The 20,991-nt window shown below is 51.5% G+C and overlaps 1 protein-coding gene across 11 annotated transcripts in view; it reads left to right on the plus strand.

Annotated features, from left to right (window-relative positions):
* ABLIM3 (actin binding LIM protein family member 3) overlaps nt 1-20,991 on the plus strand; it is a 110,166-nt gene that overhangs the window by 81,131 nt on the left and 8,044 nt on the right. For 5 of the 11 annotated variants that reach the window (XR_012160250.1, XR_012160256.1, XR_012160251.1 and 2 more), the window contains 11 exons: nt 2,074-2,161; nt 5,425-5,483; nt 7,061-7,132; nt 7,619-7,774; nt 10,782-10,811; nt 11,863-11,992; nt 12,998-13,096; nt 15,007-15,057; nt 17,607-17,741; nt 18,078-18,142; nt 18,903-19,050. Coding sequence is in view for 3 of the 11 variants with exons in the window: in XM_073355826.1 (XP_073211927.1) it covers nt 2,074-2,161; nt 5,425-5,483; nt 7,061-7,132; nt 7,619-7,774; nt 10,782-10,811; nt 11,863-11,992; nt 12,998-13,096; nt 15,007-15,057; nt 17,607-17,741; nt 18,078-18,142; nt 18,903-19,050 (1,033 nt within the window). In the remaining 8 variants the exon portion in view is untranslated. Of the gene's footprint in view, nt 1-2,073; nt 2,162-5,424; nt 5,484-7,060; nt 7,133-7,618; nt 7,775-10,781; nt 10,812-11,862; nt 11,993-12,997; nt 13,097-13,474; nt 13,558-15,006; nt 15,058-17,606; nt 17,742-18,077; nt 18,143-18,902; nt 19,051-20,991 lie in introns of those variants that run through there. The other 6 variants (XM_073355824.1, XM_073355825.1, XR_012160252.1 and 3 more) reach the window with 6 other exon arrangements.

The raw sequence follows: 20,991 nt of genomic DNA on the forward strand, positions 1-20,991 counted from the left end.
AATACAGAGCAGACTCCTGACAAATCCAAGGGGGGCGTGTTTTAGATTTTTAGAGGCAGGGCAGGGTTAGGATTTGCATAATCTTGAAACAATTGAACAGGTTATTTAAAATATACAATATATTTAAAAGAAAGATGTGGTCCAAAAGCATTCTGGACAGTGGAGACTGCTCCACTTGTCCTTGTTCATTTAGAGACCGATCCAGCCCCCAGTGAAGGCAATGGAAAGTCCTCTGGACTTCAGTGAGAACTGGATTGGGCCCTTCGTTCTTCTGCACTAGTGTCAGATCCTTCTCCACAGCTAGTGCCACAAGTGGCTTTTCTGACTTTCGTCCTTTCTTTTGGAAGTGAAATTTGGCACTCGTGAAGTATGGATGCTGGGTTCGCAGCCCGAGCCCCTGAGCTCCTCTGCTTGTGTACAAAACATGGACTGCATGGGCAGCAGAGTGAGCTTCCCTCACACAGTGACCCTGCCAACATACCTGGTGAGGGGAGTTCAGTCTCCGTGGTCCATTTGGTCCTGGGCCTGTCTGATGAAGCTGCCAACCAGAAACAGACAGTTAATACCAGTCGCGTGGGTGCATTGCATGCTGTTGACATCTGCTGCTGAGACCCATCCACTCATGTCATACACAAGCTGCAGAAGAGCCACTGGACAGTAACATTTCCATCTAAACCAATCTGGGTCAAACTGAAACAAGACTAGGATGGTGAAAAGCTCTGTATACAATTATCAGTGCCCCATAGATAATCGAGTAAGAATCTTTCTCATGATGGAGTCAGTGATCCCCTCTTAGCAAATTATCCCATTCTCCTCATTGTTTCCTGATACAAGAGAAACAGTTAAGTTAGATACAGTAAATTACAACAGCCCTTCCTTCTTCTTTCATTCCTTTACCAGCCTTAATAGTCTTTCCCCCTTCTGACATTATCGTAAAATGTCCCTTGGGGGTTACGCTGTATACAGCACAGACCAGGTCTCAGTACAGCCCAGAGCCAACTGCTGCCTCTGAGCTTGGAAGCCCAGCAAACGAGTCTATAACTGAAATTCTTGCAGACATTCTGAGTGGAAACAAGCTACTAATTAAACCTATTATCCTTGTCAGAGTTCAGGGAGAACAGACCAGCTACATCACAACTGGAAAAATAGCAGGTTGCTATTTCTAAAGTTTGGGCATCATTTGCACTGAAGGCAGCAGAAAAGTTTCTAGAGAGTCCCAAGAAATCAGGGCTGGGAAAAAAATAATAAAGCAGGAATCATTTTGGCTTTTGCTCCATTGGAGTGGGCTGCAAAATGAAACCTAGTGAGCCCCTTGTACTGTTGTGGGTGTGTCTCTCCCGCTCCCAAGATGGTAAAAATCCCAGTGACAGTTTGCCAAACAGAAGACTATGGCACTGCTATGATATTTCACAGCTGTGACATTTCACAGCTGTGACGCCCCTGGGCCAAAGTGCGTATTCTGTCCAACTCCAGTGGAAATGTTTGGGGTGGGAACTGGTGAAAAATATGGCTCCATAGCTGAACAATAGGACATTTTTGAGCTACAGCTACAGAATCCTTCCAAAAGCAAATGCAGAAATTGATCCTGTAAGCCCTTGCTCACATAAGTAATACTGTTGACTTTGAGGTGTGCTTGTGGGAGTCAAAGTTTGCAGGATTTGGTCCCCAGTTTGCTGGTTTGGGGCTGCCTGGGCCTAATTCTCTGCTGCCCTGCACTTTGGATAGTCATTTACCCCACTGCCAGGTGAGTGTGAAAGGTAGAGCTTGTAGCATTGTACATCCACCTTGCGCTCAGTTTGCTTGCAGGAAATGGGACCCTGGACATGGGTTCTCTTCATACATTATGGCAAAGATATTAGTCTCCTAGTGAGTCTAGGGCTGGTCTGCCATCTGTGCTTCCTTGTTGGGGCCCTAGCTCTCCTTTGCTAGGCTCTTTCATCTTGCTTTGTGTTTTGCACTGCAAGCCAAAGGAGTGTGGAGGGGACTGGGCAGCTCACACTCAGAGGAATGGAGACAAAAGTGTATCTGCATCTTCTGCTTGCTTAGGAGCCATTTTCCTCTGCTTGTTTGTAGGCAGGAGGGAAGCACTACCACCCAACCTGTGCCAGATGCGTCCGCTGCCACCAGATGTTCACGGAAGGGGAGGAGATGTACCTCACAGGTATGGACACCCTCGCCACAGGGAGAAAGCTCAGGCTGTGGGATGGGCAGATTAACACCTCCTCTGTGCCCCACAGATCTGTTGTCACTGAACTCTGCCTGTAACATAATTTGTTGAGCCCAGCAATGTCAGGAGTGTGGCCTTGTACAAATCTCCCCCAGCCGATGGTCACTAGTGTCGCGTGCTAAACCAGCAATGCAGTGAACTGAACTGGGAGTGGGGTTACCCCAATCACAGCAAGCAGATGGAAATTGGCAGGCGAACTAGGAGTCGAAATCCCTGTGGTGACTTGCCCCAGAAGAGCCCTCTGGAGTGGTTATCACATTAGGCTCAGTCCTGGCTGGCTCATGCAATCATATCTCCAGAGCTGTTGCTAACTTGTGGTTAATGCAAGTTAGCTGTGTTCCAATGGTGTCAGAGAATCTCCCACTGGATCCCTTTGGGGATCATTGAGCCAGGTGGGGGATTCCCAGCCATGGCTAAAGAGCCACCGATCTAGGAACTTCTTTGGCCTCCAGCACTGTAGTGTCTAGAGCATTTCACACTGTTCAGAGGTTAGCCCTCGCCATCCCCTGTGAGGTAAGGAGCTGCCTCCTTGTTCCCATTTTGCAGTGGGAAGGCTGAAGCACAGAGAGAACAGGACCAGTGTTTTCATAAATGGCCACAAGTTTTGGGTGCCCAACTTGAGAAACAGACACACACTATCACGGGCCACTGTTGGTTTAAGGAACATGGTGTCTGAGCTCTCACAGTGAGCCTGGGAATTGAACCAAGATCTCTCAGGTCCCACGCCAGTGCCTTAACCACAAAACCAACCCTCCTCTGTTTCCACGTTCTGCTGAGTGCAGCTCTGAAGGGGTTAAGCCATGCAGCACAGGTAGTGTGCTTGACTGGTTTCAGCAAGAAGGAAATAAATAATCGGGTCTCTGGAGTTGTTCATCCCCCGCTGAAGCTGCCTTTGGGGCTATTTCCAGCTCTGAGGGAGGATGTGTTTTCCCTTAGGTAACCTGCAGCTGCCTGTCGCCCTGAGTCATTAATTACCCCTGTAGGTCTGAGGGGTAATTGCAGGGCTGGGTCCCTCCCGCTCTCACACTGCAGGATTTGTGGCAGGAGCCCTCTGCCCGGGGCTGACTGACTCCTCCGTGAGATGCTAATCGTGTTGGCACGAATACAGGGGAGTGGCCATGCTGTTAGTGTCACGCTGGAATGTCAGCCAGCATGCTCCCAGAAGAGTGCCCCTTGTTTGGTGGAGAGGGAGGGATGTTTTATGAAAGCTCTGCACCTGGCTGTCATCCCTAATGCATGGCCTGTGACAGACCGGTGCTATCATGGCATCCAGGGGCCCAAAATGTGACACCAACAAATGGGTGAAGGAAGAGAAGGGGTCTGGTTTTCTGGCATTGATAATTTATGAACCAGGACTATCGGATCGATTGTGTTGGGTACATGCCCAGTCTGGGGCTGCTACAGCCACGTTCTCACCTTGACTCTGATCCTGAATTCCCTTGGGGGCTGGTTCCTGATCTCACAGGTGAACGTCTAACGTTACCAGCCAAGACCTGAGTTCAAGATTCTGTGTTGCCCCAGGAACAGCTGATTCCAATATGGCCACGTAAAGCAGGGATGGGGCAGGACACTGCTCCGCTGTTTCCAGGAAAAGCACGGAATCCTGAACACAGGTCCTGGTAGGTAGGTAAATGGGGAATGGACTTTCCAGTCGAGGTTTGTTGTTTCTGTCAGTTTTCTACCTGCAAGTTCCCTTTCTTCTGTTTGAAAGTTTATTTTTAAATAATCTGTTCCTTCACCTCTGAGGTGAGCTATTTGGCTGGTGGTGTTTTAGTCTTCTATCGACCCATCCGCACAATCAGATTCAACAGTGAATGACTTATGTAGCCAAGAGAACCGAGGATCTGTGAGCTTACACTGACCTTTACCAGCCAGTAATCTCGGGCTTTAGGAGCTAGAGAGGCTGCAATGGATTGGAAAGGAAGACTTATGCATTGTTTTGAGGCACAAAAGATCATATTACAGCACTGGTCCAGTGCCTCTGCCTTGCCCTCCTATCCATCAGCCCCAGTCCAAGGACATTCCTGTGGCCACACTATAATATAGAAGGTGCCCAGGAAAGTCAATAAACCTGACAAATCAAAGACTAACAAAGACATTGCTGGGCCTGGGTGCCTGTCGCTTTCCTCCCATCCGGGAGCAGCTGTGCAGCTATGTTGTCTAAGTCTCACTCAGTATTCCATCAGTGAGGGCTCCATTGGAATGTCTTGGTGATTTGATGTAGACTCGCACCATTTACAGGCTCACAGGGTCTCCCATTGACAGACGCATACGTGTAGGAGGGGGATGTTGCACTGGCTTGTTATCTGTGGAGACCTGGATTCAAGTTCAAGTTTACATCACAAGTGAAAGGAATTTGCTGGTCTCCTCCTAATTCTGAAGGAACATTATCATCCCTGTTCATTGTTTTACAATGTGCTTGGTGCTGTACAAGATTCAGATCTCAAAACAGCCCCTGCCCCAAAGAGCTGACAATCTAAAACAGTGGCTCTCAATCTTTCCAGACTACTGGGCCCCTTTCAAGAGTTTGATTGCTCTTGTGTACCCCAAGTTTCACCTCACTTAAAAACAACTTGCTTACAAATTCAGACATAAAATATAAGTGTCATACCATGCTATGAATGAAAAATTGCTAACTTTCTTATTTATGCCATATAATTATAAAATAAATCAATTGGAATATAAATATTGTACTTACATTTCAGTGTATAGTATATAAAGCAGCATAAACAAGTCATCGTATGAAATTTTAGTTTGTACTGACTTTGCTAGTGCTTTTTATGTAGCCTGTTGTAATACAAGGAAAATATCTAGCTGAGTTGATGCTGGAAGACCTCTGTGTACCCCAGGGCTATGCGTACCCCTGGTTGAGAGCCCCTGATCTAAAAGATGCATATGACTTCCAGACTTTGCTCCCAAGAACCCCAGTACTGGAACAGCAGGAGATGCTGCAGGCCAGGTTTGGGAATTCTCAGCGGAGCTGTAGGATCCAGCACTATAATAGTGAGGGCAGTTGTAAGGCAGGATTGAAGTGCATCTGCAGAGCTGCTTGCAGGTCCAGGACTAAGCTAGCTGGGTGTGCTGACAGTCAGGATGAAGGGGTACTATTACATCTGGTTCTGACTGTGAGTGGAAAGTTTGTCTCTCCAGTGGAGAGTTGAAAGGCTCTGATCTTCTGCTGTTCTCCTGGCTTTCAGGTTCTGAAGTGTGGCACCCGATCTGCAAACAGGCAGCGAGGGCAGAGAAGAAACTGAAGGTAAGCTGGAGCATCAGATGTTCATGATGGAGTTTCTGTGACAGGTGGCTGGGCCAGAAGCACTTTCCAGTGTGCCTCCAAGACAACCAGACATCTCTGAAAGTGCCCCTGAGAGCTCTGGTCCCTGGCTGGAAATGAGTTATGGGGGGAAGACCCAAACTGAGGGGGACCTGCCATACCAAAAACACTGCAAGACCCTGGCCCAAGGGTTAGCACATTCAGCCTCCTGCTTTCCAAAGGGTCCTCTGCAACCCAGAACTTTGAGGATCCCCCTCCCGCCTCAGAGGTTTTGCATTGCAGCCATCATCCTTCTAGCCATGGTGAGTCATGGGCAGGACTCCATTTGAAGAGCAGCTGCAGCTCTGTAAATGTCTGCAGGGAGTGCTGTTGAGCAGTGTGAGGAGGCATCATTCCCCCATACTCCATATGTCATTTCCTCCTCCCCTGCGGAGAGATGCTTCCAGGCCCAGCCCACAGAGTCAGAGACCGGCCAGCCTCTCTGTGCTTTAGTGGGTGTTTGTTTGTTCCGATTGTTAAATTGTAGGTAGACACAAACCCAGGAATGTTCCAGGCCAGGAGAGCAGTCACCATATGGCCCATCAAAGCTGCCTGCCTCTGCACCCTTCATAACATCAGGATAAGCCAGATCAGTCCCTTGCTTCCCTGCTGTCTCAGTGACAGCTTGACAGCCATACTGCAGGATGCAAGCTGCTGTAAAGCGCCTTTCCATCCTGCTGGAAAGTTTGATGACTTGGCCTGCTCAAACCTCTTCTTTGTGCGCCGTTCAGAAGAAGCACTGGGAGGCCTTTGTCCATGGCAAGGCTGCTGACCATGCTCACAGTCCTCAGGTGCACATTGAACATGCATTGTCAGTTGTGGTGCAAGATGCCAGAGCAATGCTGGAATAAACCATGCCTGCCAATTCACTGACAGGCCGTTGTGGGGGTTGGTCTGAAGGACTGAAGTCCTCACTAGAAACAAACTTTTTATGGAAGCAAACCCAAAGATTGTAACAGTCCTTCCCCCTCTTGCCTCTTCTCCCTTCCAAGCCCTGCCCCAGGTTCCCTCTAGTGTTCTCTAGCCTGTATTGCACTTACTCACTGCTGCTCTGTTCAGTTACCATTAGGTATGATTAACAGTGGCATGTGTGTCTGCAACCAGCAGACAACATGCTACATGTCTTTCAGAATCATTCGATTTTAATGGGCAGGGCCTGTCTCGCTGGATCTGAATCTGGCCATTAAAGAGAACTGCACATTTGGACTATGCGAACCCAGACAGAATGCCGATATACAACACTCTTAGTGGTTAGGAGGGAGTACAGAGGGCATTGCTGGGCAGTTTCACAGGTTTATAGCCTGCTGCTGGGGGTGTGGGGGACTTTGGGGGTGCTGTCCTTGTCCTGGAGTTATACAGTGGGGGAAAATTCAGCCCTCATATAAGCAAGTGAAATTCCATTGACTTCAATGGCGTTATGCCTGCCTTGTGCCAAGGCTGGATTTGGTCCCTCAGTCTCCATGATTTGAATGATGGTCAGCTTCAGTTCTGAACCAGTTTGTGGTTTTCTATGCACACAGCACAGAAGAACATCAGAAACCTCCATCTCACCCCCTGGTTCCAGTATTGGTTCCCCCAACCGAGTCATCTGTGTAAGTACAGCTCTGCCGCACAGTCTCCAATGTGATGGGGAAAGGGTGGCTCCATGTGTTCCAGCGGGGACAGGAGGAGGAGATCTCCCTGCACAGATCAGGTTGGGAGCAGCGGGTTCTCAGTTCCAATCTGCAATGCAAGTGATGGGGATGGGGAAGGGGTCTTGGGGGGTAAGTCTACCCTTAGTGTCTGTCTGCCTTGACTTCAGCAGGCCCTCTGTGATGAACGGGAGATCTCGGAAGAGTATTGCCAAGGCAGTTGAACACCATAATCCACCCAGCCCTTTCCCCACTGCAGCCTCTTCTCATCCTGGGAGAATGTTGTGCCTCTCATGAGGACATCTCCTTACATTTTTCCCTTTCCTGTGGTGACACATCAGTTTGCTCTGATGAGAGCTTCACACTGTATATTCCACCCTCCCTTTCCCTTTTTCCTCATCTTTCTCTCTGTTTCCATCTCTCTGCCTCTGTCTCTCCCTCTCCTAGGCTAAAGTGGATAATGAGATCCTTAATTACAAAGACCTGGCAGCTCTTCCCAAGATTAAAGCCATCTACGAGGTGCAGCGTCCCGACCTCATTTCCTACGAGCCCTATCACAGATACACATCAGACGAGACGCTGGAGAGATATAGCTATGGGGAGGTACTGAGTCTTAGCATTTGCAGACAGGGACCTCAGGATCTGATGAGGGTTATGGGGTGGTGGGTGGGATGACACAGATTCTTATTACAGTTCGGTGGGTGTAAATCCTGAATAACTCCATTGGCATTAGTGGGGTTACTTCAGATTTACAGTGGGGGAACCAAGAACAGAATCTGGCCTAGAACATCTCCAAGGAGGATTCTTGTCTGTCGTCTGGAAATCCAGGATGGACCGGGACAGGAGCGTTGGCTCCAGCCTCCTCCACTGTGGGCCACAAGATTGAGAGCCAGAAAACTGCTACAGCATCAGTTAGCCACAATCTACGAGGCTGCCCATGCTGATGGAGGCCATTAGCGATGGCCACATCACGTAATCTGAAGGGAGTGTTTTGGGGAGAAAGGCAGCCCCAAGGAATGGCTCCTCTGGGGAATGTCCCCTAGTCCATCTGAGCCCAGGAAATGAATGAGGGGGAAAGGGTGTCGCCGCATAACCCTCAGCCCCAGCATAGACTATAAGGACAGATATGCAGCAGGATCACTCTATGGGCACCTGAACTGCTCACGCACCAAATGGTGCTGTTGAAAATCTGATCCTTAACTGCAGCTATTTGCCCAGCAGTCCCTTTTCCAAAGGGCACGCTCCCTTGCTTACATGGGGTGTAGGACAGTGTCACCAGATGGCCTGCTGCAGGGAAGCCTCACCAGTGTCCGCAGAGCAAGGGCCTAGGCAGGACAGCCCTTATCTAACGCTGCCTCCACTGGATGGGAAGGGGAAGGGGGCAGGGAGCTGAATGGTGTTGTCCATGTCCACGGGGATATTAGAAAGAGCTGTGTGGAATGAAACCAACACAGCCCTTGGCATGGCACGTCCTCTGCTCTACTCCTGGAGGTAGGACTGGGACTGCTGGACAATTTCACCCACTTAAATGGGAAGGAGATGAGTGCATGGATTTGACCTGAAAGGAAGCCAGGTCCTGCCTGATCCAGCTCCCACTGAGGCCTGCAGAAGCTGAGGGCAAAACTGGGCCCTTTAAAATAGTCACAGAAGAGGCCTTTGTAATAACCGGCAACAACTTCTCTGAAATCTCCAGTGTGAAGCAGGTGCCAGGGTTCATCATGAGCCATCCATCCAGAGCACTCCGCTGTCTGTGCCCTCTGCACCAAGGTGGGAGCAGTGACGCTGTCCTTTGTGTGCAGTGTTCTAGAGCTGTATGGGGCTCTCACCTGCCCGTGAAGCATAGCTCAGGACACAGGCTCACTGTGTTGTGTTGATTTTCCTAATGGCCTCAGATCAGGGCCTTGGGGCACTGAGGGCCTGGTTCTTCTCTCCCTTACACCTGTGTAAATTGAGATTTAGTCCATGGAGGTCGCTGACATTCCACAGTGTAAAACTGGTGTAGGCAAGAGGAGAATGGGTCCCTGGATTCTGGAAAGCACCATACAGGGGAAGCTAAGAAAACACCCCTGCTGGCTTCTGGATTCCTTGCACCTCTGCTTTTTCTCAGTTGTGTCTTAGTCCCAGGTCTAAGGGTGGTTGGCTTGTGAGTTGGCTAAGGCAACTGCCCCGAGGCGCTCTACAGCACTGTACATTGGGGGCTCTGCAGCCTTTCATCTATATGAGCTGCGCCTACAAATGATCTCTGGATAAAGCAGAGAATGTAGGTTGCCATGTCAGGGCCTCTTGTGGACAGCGACATGGCCTATGACACAGACAGAGATGGCATGCAGTGGCACAGACCTCCAACACCAGGGGATAGTGCAACTGAGAGGGCAACAGAGAGGTAGCATGGGAAGCTACTGTCCGTCAGATGGCTCAGCAACATGCTGTTACCGAGGGCTCACAACGCTGTGAGGTGGGGTTTGGAACCTTTTGCTGTGGGTGGGTCTTGCTGTATTTGCTGCTGTCTAGTATAAACCCCTGGATTGATGCAATTTCAGTGTGTTGTACAGACAGCCCAGTGCTGCTCTTGGTGGCATCTTCTGACCCCTGTATGTGCATGGTAGGTCACGAGGCTGTGTTTCATAGTGGGATGGTGTCTCCTGTGAACCCAGCTGACCTCGCTTAGCTCCCATCTGTTTTTATCCTCCCCATTGAGTTAGTTGTGGCTGTTTCACGAGCTCCAAGGGACGCCTCAGTGAGGAGCTTTCACAGCCAGACATTCGCATCTGGAGCTTCCCAGGTTCAGCCTGTCCCTTCTCATCCTCTGAGGGCATTTCTCCTCACCTTCCTCATCTGTGCAGCTGCTGTAATGTCACCATTTGTATGTGAAACTCAGACAGTCAGGAGAGAGGAGAAATCCCCTCTGAACGCTAGGGTCTGGGTTGGCAAGAGCAGGACCCTCTTGGACTTAGCATTATATCTGGAGTCTTGCTACAAGCATGCAGAGCTGGGCACTTTGTGAACAGGTCAGACTCCGTAGACACGAGCAGGCAAGGAGTTGATTTACGGGCTCCAAGGGCTGGTTGTTTCAGTTGTTTCCAAACTGGGAAAGCCAAACTTGGATGGCTTCACTCTCCCATACACTGTATATCCCAGCATGAGGCAAATACCAGCGTGGCCATGGGAGCACCTGCCTGCCAGCTCCAGTGAAGGGGAAGGGGGATATTCTGCATCAAATGAAAGAAGCTGAAGAATTCCCCCAAAGTCTTTCTTCCCTTCCCCAGGAGATGGGGGAGAAATGAGTTGCTCCCATGAGTTCCTCCACCAGGCATTTCTCCTGGAGCAGTGGCTGGATGGGATCAAAGCAGCCCCGCTGCACTCCAGCCTGGACTCAGAGTGGCTGAGGTGGAGGGACAGGGTGCTATGTATTTCCCAGTGATGGAGCCTTCTCTTCCACAGGCTTCCCTCAGTGCCTGGCCATTTTAATGAGGTTGTGGTTTTACTAAGAGGGCTGTAATTTTGGGCAGATGAAGTGCTATGAGGTCCGGGTCAGTCACATTGACCATTCATCATGTCCCTCTCTCTTCTCTCCCTCCTGCGCTGTCTCTGGTCCTCCTGCCCCCTCCAGTCCCTTGGAACGCTGTCTCCATATTCTCAGGTAAGCACACTGTGTTCTGGAGACCTCTGGGACCACAAGGCTGGAGGTGGGTGGGACCTGCATGGAATTATAACTGAAGGATTTGGCTGGACCAAGGGGACCCCTCAGGCCTGACAATGCAGTTTCTGAATGGAGGCAGTTGTTGGGCTGAATCCCTTCTTGCTGTAACTCTATTGAAGTCAGTGGAATTACTCCGAGAGTGAATTTGGCTTGTGATGCTAAAGCAGTAATTCTACTGGAAGTTGCTTTCTTCAAGTTAGGACTGCAGTGCCAGCCCGACAGTCCTGCCATGCTTTCCTGAGATTGCTGTGGAACAGGGAACAGGGCCCGGGTGCTCAGCCCTGATGTAAGAGGGGGGAGATCTTTGTTACACAAAGGTGGGCCCATCAGTTGCATCTTGGACCAATGTTGACAGTTTCTGGAGAGAGCTGCATCCAGCCCTCCTTGGCCAAAGCAGTGGGTGGAGGAGGAAGCATCACGCTTTTGGGGACATTGTGAGGGGAACAAACAGGGAATTCTCCAGGCACCAAGAAAGTCAAACCACCAAATAATGGGAATGTGGTATTTCTCAGCGGCTCTGCTTGCAAAGATCCATTGCAGGGGACACACACGACTCCAGATAGCTATTTCTGTTAAGCCCCATGCATGCTGAGAGGAGCAGAGCTCACATGGGAGATGCATGACTTGTTGTCTCTAAGTGCCAGATGGTTGCTTTGCACTGTACACTCATTCCACAGCCACACACAGGCCTGTGCACCACCCAGCTCACCACACCCACTGCACCTTTACATCACAGAGGCTTTACCCTGTCCAAGCTGAGAAGAGTCAGTGACCCTGGCTGCCATGGGGGGAGGGGAGAAGTTTCCCTGAAGGAAAGAGAAGACCCTGCCTTCCTGAAAAGCTGTGACTCTGCCTATACAAACACCTCCTTCCCCCACTCTATGACTCCTTTATGAGGCCTTGTTTCAGCTATCTCCATGCCCCACAGCCTGAGGCGCATGTACCTTCTCCGACCCATGCCCTTTATTCACATCTCCTTTCACCCATCCAGGATATCTATGAAAGTATTGACATACGACAGAGACGGGCCTCCAGCCCGGGCTACATCGACTCCCCCACCTACAGCCGCCAGGGCATGTCTCCCACCATCCCACGCTCCCCACATCATTACTACCGCTCAGGTAAGGACACTGGCCCACCCCCCACCAGGCCTGGCCCAGGTTAAAACAGCCAGTGGAGAGCAGCAGAGCAGCGTGCTGGGATCACAAGGACACGCACGCCTCTCCCGGAGGCCTCGGCCATCCCTTTGGCAGCAGCACAAGTCATGTTGGGGAAATCCCAACTCCGAACAAGGAGGAGTTAAATTCGACAGTGCCTGTAGGATGCTGGGAAGGGGGATTTCCTCTCTGAGGTGTGTGTGCCGGAGAGAGTGGAGTGACCTGCCTTTGGCTGCCTCATGCACAATCCAGTTCAGCCGATTCTGCTCCCTGAGGCCTTCCTCCTGTCTCATAACCAACTCAGTCACAGCGTCGCCCCATCACTACAGAAAATCCGAGATGGTGGCTCCATGCCGGCACTGGAACTAGAGGTGCAGCTGATGCTCGACTTGCTTATCATGGGAAGCGAGGGATGCATCAGAATGCATGTACCTGTCAACGTGGGGGGTGACTCCTCACACACACCCCGGCTAGCCCATCTTCGGGTGAGGAAGCAGGGCACAGCTGTACCTTGAAATCTGAGGGGAGAGGCGATGGGCAGGAAAACCCAGAGAGAGATGAGTCTGGCAGACTGGTTTCCCCGCCGTGTTGTTCAGTAAGGCTCCAACCCTTGTAGATAAAGCTCTTAGCACAGTCGCCATCAAAGACTGCCCTACCAGTGAGAATGACAGGGGAATCCTGGACAGGAGTCTGGGGCCCCTGCAATGGGTTCTGGGCTAGGCCCCTGAATGGCATGCACCCGTGGATTTCCCTCTGGTTCCCGTCTACCCCTGTCTATAAACCCTGAGTTCCTCCCTCACGACGTGTGTAGGAAACCCCACCCCCATCCATCCATCCCTTCCTTCCTCCCCAGCCATTGACTCACACGTGGCTTGCTGCTCTTCTAACATGGCTGCATTTAACACCAGTTTTCTTCTGCTTCTTGTTCTCTCTCAATCACTGTCACTCCCTCTGATCCGCACTTTCCAGGCACAGAGAGTGGGCGCAGCTCCCCCTACTATAGCCAGTTAGATGTGAGGTCTTCTACTCCAACCTCATACCAAGCTCCCAAGCATTTCCACATTCCAGGTAGGCTCTGGAGACCTCCGGCCTGTGGGGAGCACTGTGTCTATTGCATGCATGTATGTGCTGTATGTGTGTATCGCATGAGTAGCACCACTGCCTGCCTACAGTCAGCTAGCAGCAGCAGGACACGTCCTACGGTAAAGGCCATCCATAAACAAGACCTGCAGCTTTAACCCCACCTAAACTTCCCATCGTCCAGAGTCTGCTATACCTTCCCCTGCCATTTCCCACTGCCTCCTGCCCCCCACAAAGTGAAATTCCCTGCAAGGACCCTGCCCTCCCTTCCCTAGCAGATCACAAGGCAAAGCTTTTCTGATTAGAACCTTTTCTATACCCATTCTTTACAGATGATTTATTTTATACTCCTCCTACTCCCCCTAGGGCCCGGTGCACCCTTCCCCCAGAGTCTTCTGGGCTTGCCAGATGGCTGCTCCCCTCCAGCAGGGACTCCAGGGGGCCACCAGGTAAGGCCCACTGCCCCCTCAATCCATCCACAGATCTTCGGAGGGGTTGGGAGGGAAACAAGCACCTGTCCCACTTCTTCAGGATACGCATTAGGGCAGCAAGAAGGTACTCACTCCCCCTCCCAGCTGCAGTCACAGGGACAGACTGGACCATTCGTCAAATCCAAAACTATCCACTCAGTCCACGTAAAGCAAACCCACCCTAATAAGTTCAAGGGACCTTGACCTGTGCCCCCTTCTAAAGCCATTTAACTGGCTCTCAAGTTCACCTTCAAGATGGGCCTGAACCAAACCCACAGACTTGGGTGGTGGGGTGCTGACTGCAGACCTAGATTCTTTATGTTGCAGTTAGCCCCTGTCTCTAGAGTGGGCCGAGCTGGTGACCTGGGACCAAAGGCACCCAGATTTTGCGGGAGGTGTTTAAAAAATCCAGGCCACCTTTAGTATGCACATACACAGTGCAGAATTAGCATCTCTCAAGGAAGATACCAAGGGCCTGGACTGGAGCTGCAGCCTCACAGCCTTCTCCTCATGCTTGCCCATGTAACCAATCCATGGCAGCAGCCACCACCATGGTGACCAGCTCTACACACACCTGCAGGGTCCCATGCTCCTTGCAATGGCCCTATCTCCACCCTCTCCCTGTCTGGCCACCCCACCACCACAGCTATATGTGGTCCCCTGCCCGTTTGCTGATGTCTTTTATGGATGGCCCCATCCCTGCTCCGCCAGCTCAGCTGATAGGCCCTAGCGCTGGTAGGGTAGCTATAGGCACAGTCTCCAGGTTGCTTCCTCTTCCCAGCTAGCTCTATTTCCCTTGCTGAAAGAGGCTTTGGCTGATGATGTTGGTTTGCTCTCAGGTGGATCATGGATAGTTCTTCTAGATGCCTGCACCCCCAAGAAATGATCTCCCTCCTAAAAATCCATCAGTAACTACTCCATGGGGCTGACTGACAGAGACGTATCCCCAGATCCTGGGTCTCTAGGTGTCCCCTCTCCCTCTTCCCCTCCAAGACACCTTTGTCTGAGAAGAGCCAACAGTGGGGACAGGAAGAAGAAGCATCTGCCATTCTGTCAGTGCATGGTGTTAACACTCAGCATGTTCACTGCATGTCCTCTAGCACACACACGACCTCTCTACCCTAGGGTTTTCTGTAGCACCCATCACCATAGTATACGGGTGCTTAGCTTCCAAAACAGGTTTAACCCTCTTTCTCCCCCACCTCAGAAGTCAAACCAGACACTGATCCATCTTTGATGAAATGCCTTGGAATTAGGTTGCATTTTTTTGCTTAAAGTCCATGGAGGTGAAAAACGTTGAACGTAACAGATGAGTGACTGGGGGTTTGCACCTCCTCTTCCAGGCCCTCTCCATATCCACTGTTCCCAGCAAACACACACTGACTTCCATGTCTTTTCTTTTCTTTTCTTTTCTTTTCTTTTCTCCAGCTGCCGGAGAGAGTAACATCTACCGGAAACCCCCCATCTATAAACGACACGGTATAGTCTGAGTGTTGCTTTGGGGTGATTGCCAATTACTTAATAGTCCTGACATTGGAAGGGCCAGACAGAGATTAGGGACCAGTTACGCTGCTGAGTAACTTCTTGGACTAGGACAGGGTTACTCCAGATTCTCACCGGTGTGAGACCGAGATAAGATTAATCTAGGACAGAGGGGAATGGCATTGTTAGGCAGAGGGTTAGGTTGTGGGGATGCCCTGGCAGGCGCAGGAGGAGGTGGCGAGAAAGGCTGGAGGTGCTGGCAAAGGTGGTGGCGGCATTTGCTCGGGCGTGGGATTTAGTGCAGGCACAAAGCTGTGACATTTCACATTGCCTTCAGCAAAAAGCCCAGGAGGTAGGAGTGAGAAGTTGAGTGGCACAGGAGATCTATCTGCTTACCTGTTATTTGGAGGTTCAATCCCCTCCTCAAATATAACACCAGGTTGGATATTTGTCTCCAGTGCTCAGCAGTTGCCAAAGCTGGGAAAGCAGGTGATGAAGGTCAGGACTGAGGGACAGTGTCAGAGTATGGGGGGGACAGGGACTGGAATGGCAGGGGATGAGAGGGTGCTGCAGGTCAAGAGCCTGAAGGGCATTAACAGCAGAGTGTAGGGCTGGAATAAGAGGTGTGCTGCGGGTCAGGGTGCACTGTCAGAACTGTGAGGAGAGAGGAGTGAGCAGAAAGTGCTTTTTTTACACTAGCCATAATATAAATTACCTGGAAAAAACTAAAAAGGGAATCCCAACTTCCTGAAAACCCCTGACCGTCCCAGGCGGACATTACAGATTGAAAGAGAGTGTTGGTAACCTGGAGAGAGTGAACCCCGGTGAGGGCTGGGGTTGTGGGAGTGGGAGATGTCTGGGGAGGTGGCACAAGGGCGCCTGGCACCAGCCAGGCCCTTGCTGAGGAGGACTTGTTGTGTGCTCACCAACTTGCTTCGTGTACCAGCTTTTCCTGTGAAACCGTAACTCTGTCTCTCCTTTCTCCCTCCGTGCGTCTCTCCTGTCCTGTCTGCCTAACACCCTTAACGCCCCCTGCTGACTGTCTGCACCCCTCTGCGCTGTAAGTAGCTGCCTTTGCCATGTTCTCTGGACTGACCCCTGGCATGTTACTGGGGGGCTCTGAGCACTTTTAGCTGGCCAGGCCTTGAGGTTGAGTTTGGCACCGTCTCTCTGAGCTCACCATAAGCCCAGGTGGCAGCAATCCTGCCGGGATGCTCTCTGCCCCTCGTGTGCTTGCTGAGGAAGAGATTAGTTCTGAAGAGGCAGCCATTTTGTTTTCTTAACCATATGAGCAGGAGCCTCCAACGTTTGGCCGTCTGGCCTGAAGCCAACCTAGAGTCCTTTTGTGCACGGAGGGGTGACCCCATCCCACTGCTGCTGCGGGCTGTAGCTCTTCAGCACAGGAGCTGTGGGCCTGAATTCATGGCTGTAACTAGAGCCAACAACATTGTGCATGGGGCTCCCCTTACACACACACACACACACACACAAAACCCACCACGTCACCTCCCCCATCCCTTCAAACACGCCCTTTGGGAAGCTCACGCCTTCCCTCTGCCCTGTCCCGGGGCTGTGCCCCTTGCCTCTGGATCTCTGCTCAGGCTCAAAAAGTCCCCAGGGCACTTTTACTGCCCTTTTCTGGTGATGACATTGAATTCCTGGGGTGAGGTTACCTAGGGAGGGAGGAGAAGCTGGTCTCAGTAGCACTAGTGTTTTCCTGCTTCCTTGGTTGGTGCAGTAGGAAAATTGTAGGTTGAAGAGGAAGAGTAAGAAATTAGTACCAGCCAGCATCACAGTGGGCTCTGGATCGGCACCAATGGTGGCTACCTTGTAACTCAGCCTGGCAGCCAAAGGCTCTGCATCATGATGTCATGGCATTTGCACCTCAGCGCCGTGGACTCAGAGCAAGATGCAAGGCTGGCGTGGAGTGCAGGGGACAGAGCCCTGACAATCCGAGTGCTTGGCAACCTATTCCGACCGATTCTCTACAGAGCTGCTGTGTGCAACTGAGCCTGGGGCTGGGTGCTGGGAGTTACAGGGTTCTGTTCCCAGTTCTACCACTGTCCTACTGCATGACCTTAACTTCCCCTCTCTGTGCCCCCGCTTCACCATCTGTAGAATGTGGGTGATGCTACTGACCTCCCGGCAGTGCGAGGTGTGATCAGTTAATGTTTGTCCAGCACTTTGACCATGGACTATTACCAATCAGGACAGGAGACCTCAAGCCACTGGGGAGAGTGGAGCAGGGGGATGTGCCACACCCCCCGCTGAATCTCCAGGTCCATTGGGTGACCCAACAGCCTCAGCCAGATCACTACCTCCATTGGCTGCCCTTTACTTGGGGGACATACCTGGCCCCTCAGGCTTTGGGGAGAAGCTGTTCTCTCCAAACTGTTCTCTCCAAACTGAAGCCAGCTGAGGGGGCTCCACTTACTGGAGTTGGGAGGCACTTGGTTGTCTGTGTGGGACAGCCATGGTGATGCTGACAGCATCTCCTCCAGAACTTGGGTTTCCTTCCTAAATCTCACGATCTGTTGCTTTTGCAGACAATCCACCTGCAGCCACCAAAAGCAAAACCAGCGAAGACATTGCACAGTCCTCCAAATACAGCCCAGCCTATTCCCCGGACCCATACTACCACTCAGAGTCCGAGTACTGGCTTTTCCAAGGTTCGCCCAAAGGTAATGCAGGGAGCCCAGACCTGCCCTGGGTGCGACCAAGGCCACAGGAAGCCCAATAACAACCTTTGCATGTGTCATTTTCTGGGAGGGAGTTGACTTTGAGCCCTTATTCCCCAGGCAAGGCCCAGTGCTGAGGGCATGTAAGTTAAATCAAGGGTAGGCACCAATGGAAGATGATGACTCATCTAGGACCTGCAGTCCCCTCAGCCTTTGGATTATTTGCCATGCACATTCACCTTGGGTCCCAGCGCTAGCAATCCCGCCTGGGTGTCTGCCTGCTGTTTGTATTTGTCCATGTTGTGCATTTGACTGGGCCTGCCCCCTGTCTCCTTGCAGCACCGCGAGCCCGCAGATTCTCATCAGGGGGAGAAGAGGACGGGTTTGACCAGGGGATGCACAAGGTAAGTGGCTGTCTCATCCCTTCCCCACTGACCCACTGGTATCTCCTCTCAACTCCTCCCCTGAGAGAGAAATGCAACAGAGGAAACAAGAGGAGAGCTGGTGGCGAGGTTGGAGGCCACACGCCCTGGCAGGGATCATGGCAGAGAGCCAGGAAAGACTGCCTTGGCCCAATCTCCTTGTTCGGAGATCACAGCTGGGGTAAATCTGTGACATCTGCTTTTTCCAGATGCTTCTGCCCCAGGAGTGGGTCTTGTGCCGTCTACATGCTGTGGGCCCCTCCATTCCAGGCTCAGGCCTTTCCAGGGGAAGCCGGTGCACTAGGTCGCCCAGGCCCACTTGTTCCTTGGTGCCTTCCTTCCCTTCATGGACTTTCTCCTTCCTTGCACAGACACCCACAGACCTAATGACTTTGGCTAAGAACCCTCTCCTATGAAATGTGACCAGGGGGAGGGTGGAGCTGCCATATGGGGCAGGTGTTGCTTGGGGAGGGGAAGGAGCCAATGTGTTCACCAAGGGGCACCAAGCCCTCTTTGCTGGCTGGGTGCTGGGTTGGATGTGAGAACCATAGGGAGGGCTGGCCTTACCTGCTCTGAGTGCAGGACCAGCAAACTCCAGCATTAGTGGCATTGTGTGCTGACACCGTGATGGGGTGATGCTGCCGTGGTAATGTCAGCAGCTGTGCTGCCGCTGTTGGTTGGCAGAGAACTTCCCGTCCGTGTCTGAAGCGTTTTCCTTTCCGTCTCCCCTCGCGGTGCCTAGATCCAGAGCGGCATCGGCAGGTTGATCCTGAAGGAAGAGATGAAGGCACGATCCAATTCTTACGCTGACCCCTGGACGCCGCCCCGCAGCTCAGCCGGTAGCAGAGAGGCCCTGCACACAGCTGGCTACGAGAGCTCACTGAACGGCTGTAAGGAATGCGAAGAGCACCATAGCAGCAGCGGGCAGGCTTCTCGGATCACACAAGATGAAGAGCTTGTGGTTTCTAATTGGTTGGGAGCTGGCTGACGTTTGGGGTTGTGAATGAGATAAACAGTCTTTCACCCCCAATGCCCAGATGTACACAGGCTGGATCGGATCCAGCCATGTGAGCGTGAAAGGATCCATGGGGCTGGCCAGCAATCTCTCCCAGCAGGGGGCTGTTCTGTGGCCGGGGGAGGGGGGGTAGAAATGAGTTGGTGGGTCTCAGACTATGTGGCCACATCACAAAAATCAGCCATTGGCTTTGCTATCTCTTCTTCCCACCACATACTGTGTTCCCACTTCTACTTCCATTACAAGGGCACGACCTGGCATGAGGTGTTGGCATGGTGGGGAAGAAAGAACACCTGAACCAGAGCCTTTCAACACGGCTGGAGAGGTTGGATGTTTGTAAGGGACATAGTTTGCCCCAAGAAATTAGTCTTGGACAATTCTTTCCCCTGCTGGCTGCATCAGGGAACCATCTGTCCTTTACACACACTCCCCTAGGCATGTGTACAAGGCCAAGTGTTTGGGTCTATGCTTCAGGTATTTGGTGCTTGTGTTTGGTTTTTTGAATGCCTCAGGGAGCCAGAATAACATCAGATCCGTCTGTTAGGGTATTTGAGCGCCTAGATGGTGGAGAAGCCTTGAGGAGACCAGAGCTTGTGTTAGTTTGGTCCCATAGCTATATCCATGAGGCAAAGAAATGACAAACACAAAGACAAATACAGCTCCCGAGATCATTGGGCTTAGCTGAGTTTCTCTGGGAGCCCCTTGTCATTGTGAGTTAGGGGTGCCCGTTCGTAGGGCTGCCACGCAGTCAGTCCCACCTTCATTTTCTGTGGACTGGGAAATTCAGGCCTACAAAGAAATAACACACCTGTCTGGTCACTAGATGGCACCGTAGCCAACTTGCCAGCTCATCCTCCATTTGGCCTCTTAGTTGGACTGAGTTCCTATGGAGGAGTTCGCTGGCTGCTCTGGTGGTGATGCTCCTGCCCGCTATGGGGTCTCAGTAGTGCCACTCTCTGAAAACAGGGATATTTCAGTGCTGCTTGGAGGCGGGTCCGCCAGGGGATATAAGGCATGGAGTAGGGGGAGGTTCCTGCCCATGCACAAGCCCTGCTGCTCTGGCTGAGGTCCCATAATCGCATCAGCTCTCAGAGGGAGGGAGCAGTAGAGGCAGAACCTGCTGCCACTGTTAACAGACCCGTTAGCAGTTCTCCATATGGCCAGAGTAATTGTGGCCTTAAAAGGCAGCTCTGAGCTTCCCAAGGCTGCAGTCTCGTCAAGGCTTCAGATGCAGTCTCCCCTCTGCAGATGGGCAGAGCCACCTCCCTCAGCCCCAGTGGCCAAGCTCGCAAGATGCTGCAGGAGCTGCGAATAGTGATATGGAGGATGGGCCCACTGCATCCGTGCTCTCAGGCCTTTGTAGAGAGGGAGCATGTCTAGTGGTTAGAGTAGCAATCTAGGCATCAGGAGCTCTGGGTTCTAATCCCCACTCTGCCACTAACTTACTGTGTGGTCCTTTCTCGCTCTGTGCCTCAGTTTCCACATCTGTAAAATGAGGGCAAATCCTTCTGGGAATGTGGGTGGGAAGGTTTGTATTAATTTAGATGGAATAAAGGGGCACAGAGAGTTAAAGGTATTAACATGACCCGGTCTCTGTCCAACATTAAACAGTGTTAAACAAGGTTCGGTGTTTAGTATATAGAGACTTCAGTCAGTCTGTTTAGTACCATGGCAAACACCCTGTTAAAAATCCTTAGTAACCCATTATTAAAGATACAGAAAAAGATGGAAAACTAGTTAAAGCATTTGAAATGTCAAATATTAAATTGGGCTTTCATTTTAACAACGTCCCTCCTTCCCTTTAAAAAAAAAACGT

The sequence above is a fragment of the Lepidochelys kempii genome, chromosome 8, assembly GCF_965140265.1.
Source record: "Lepidochelys kempii isolate rLepKem1 chromosome 8, rLepKem1.hap2, whole genome shotgun sequence".
Taxonomy (NCBI): domain Eukaryota; kingdom Metazoa; phylum Chordata; order Testudines; family Cheloniidae; genus Lepidochelys; species Lepidochelys kempii.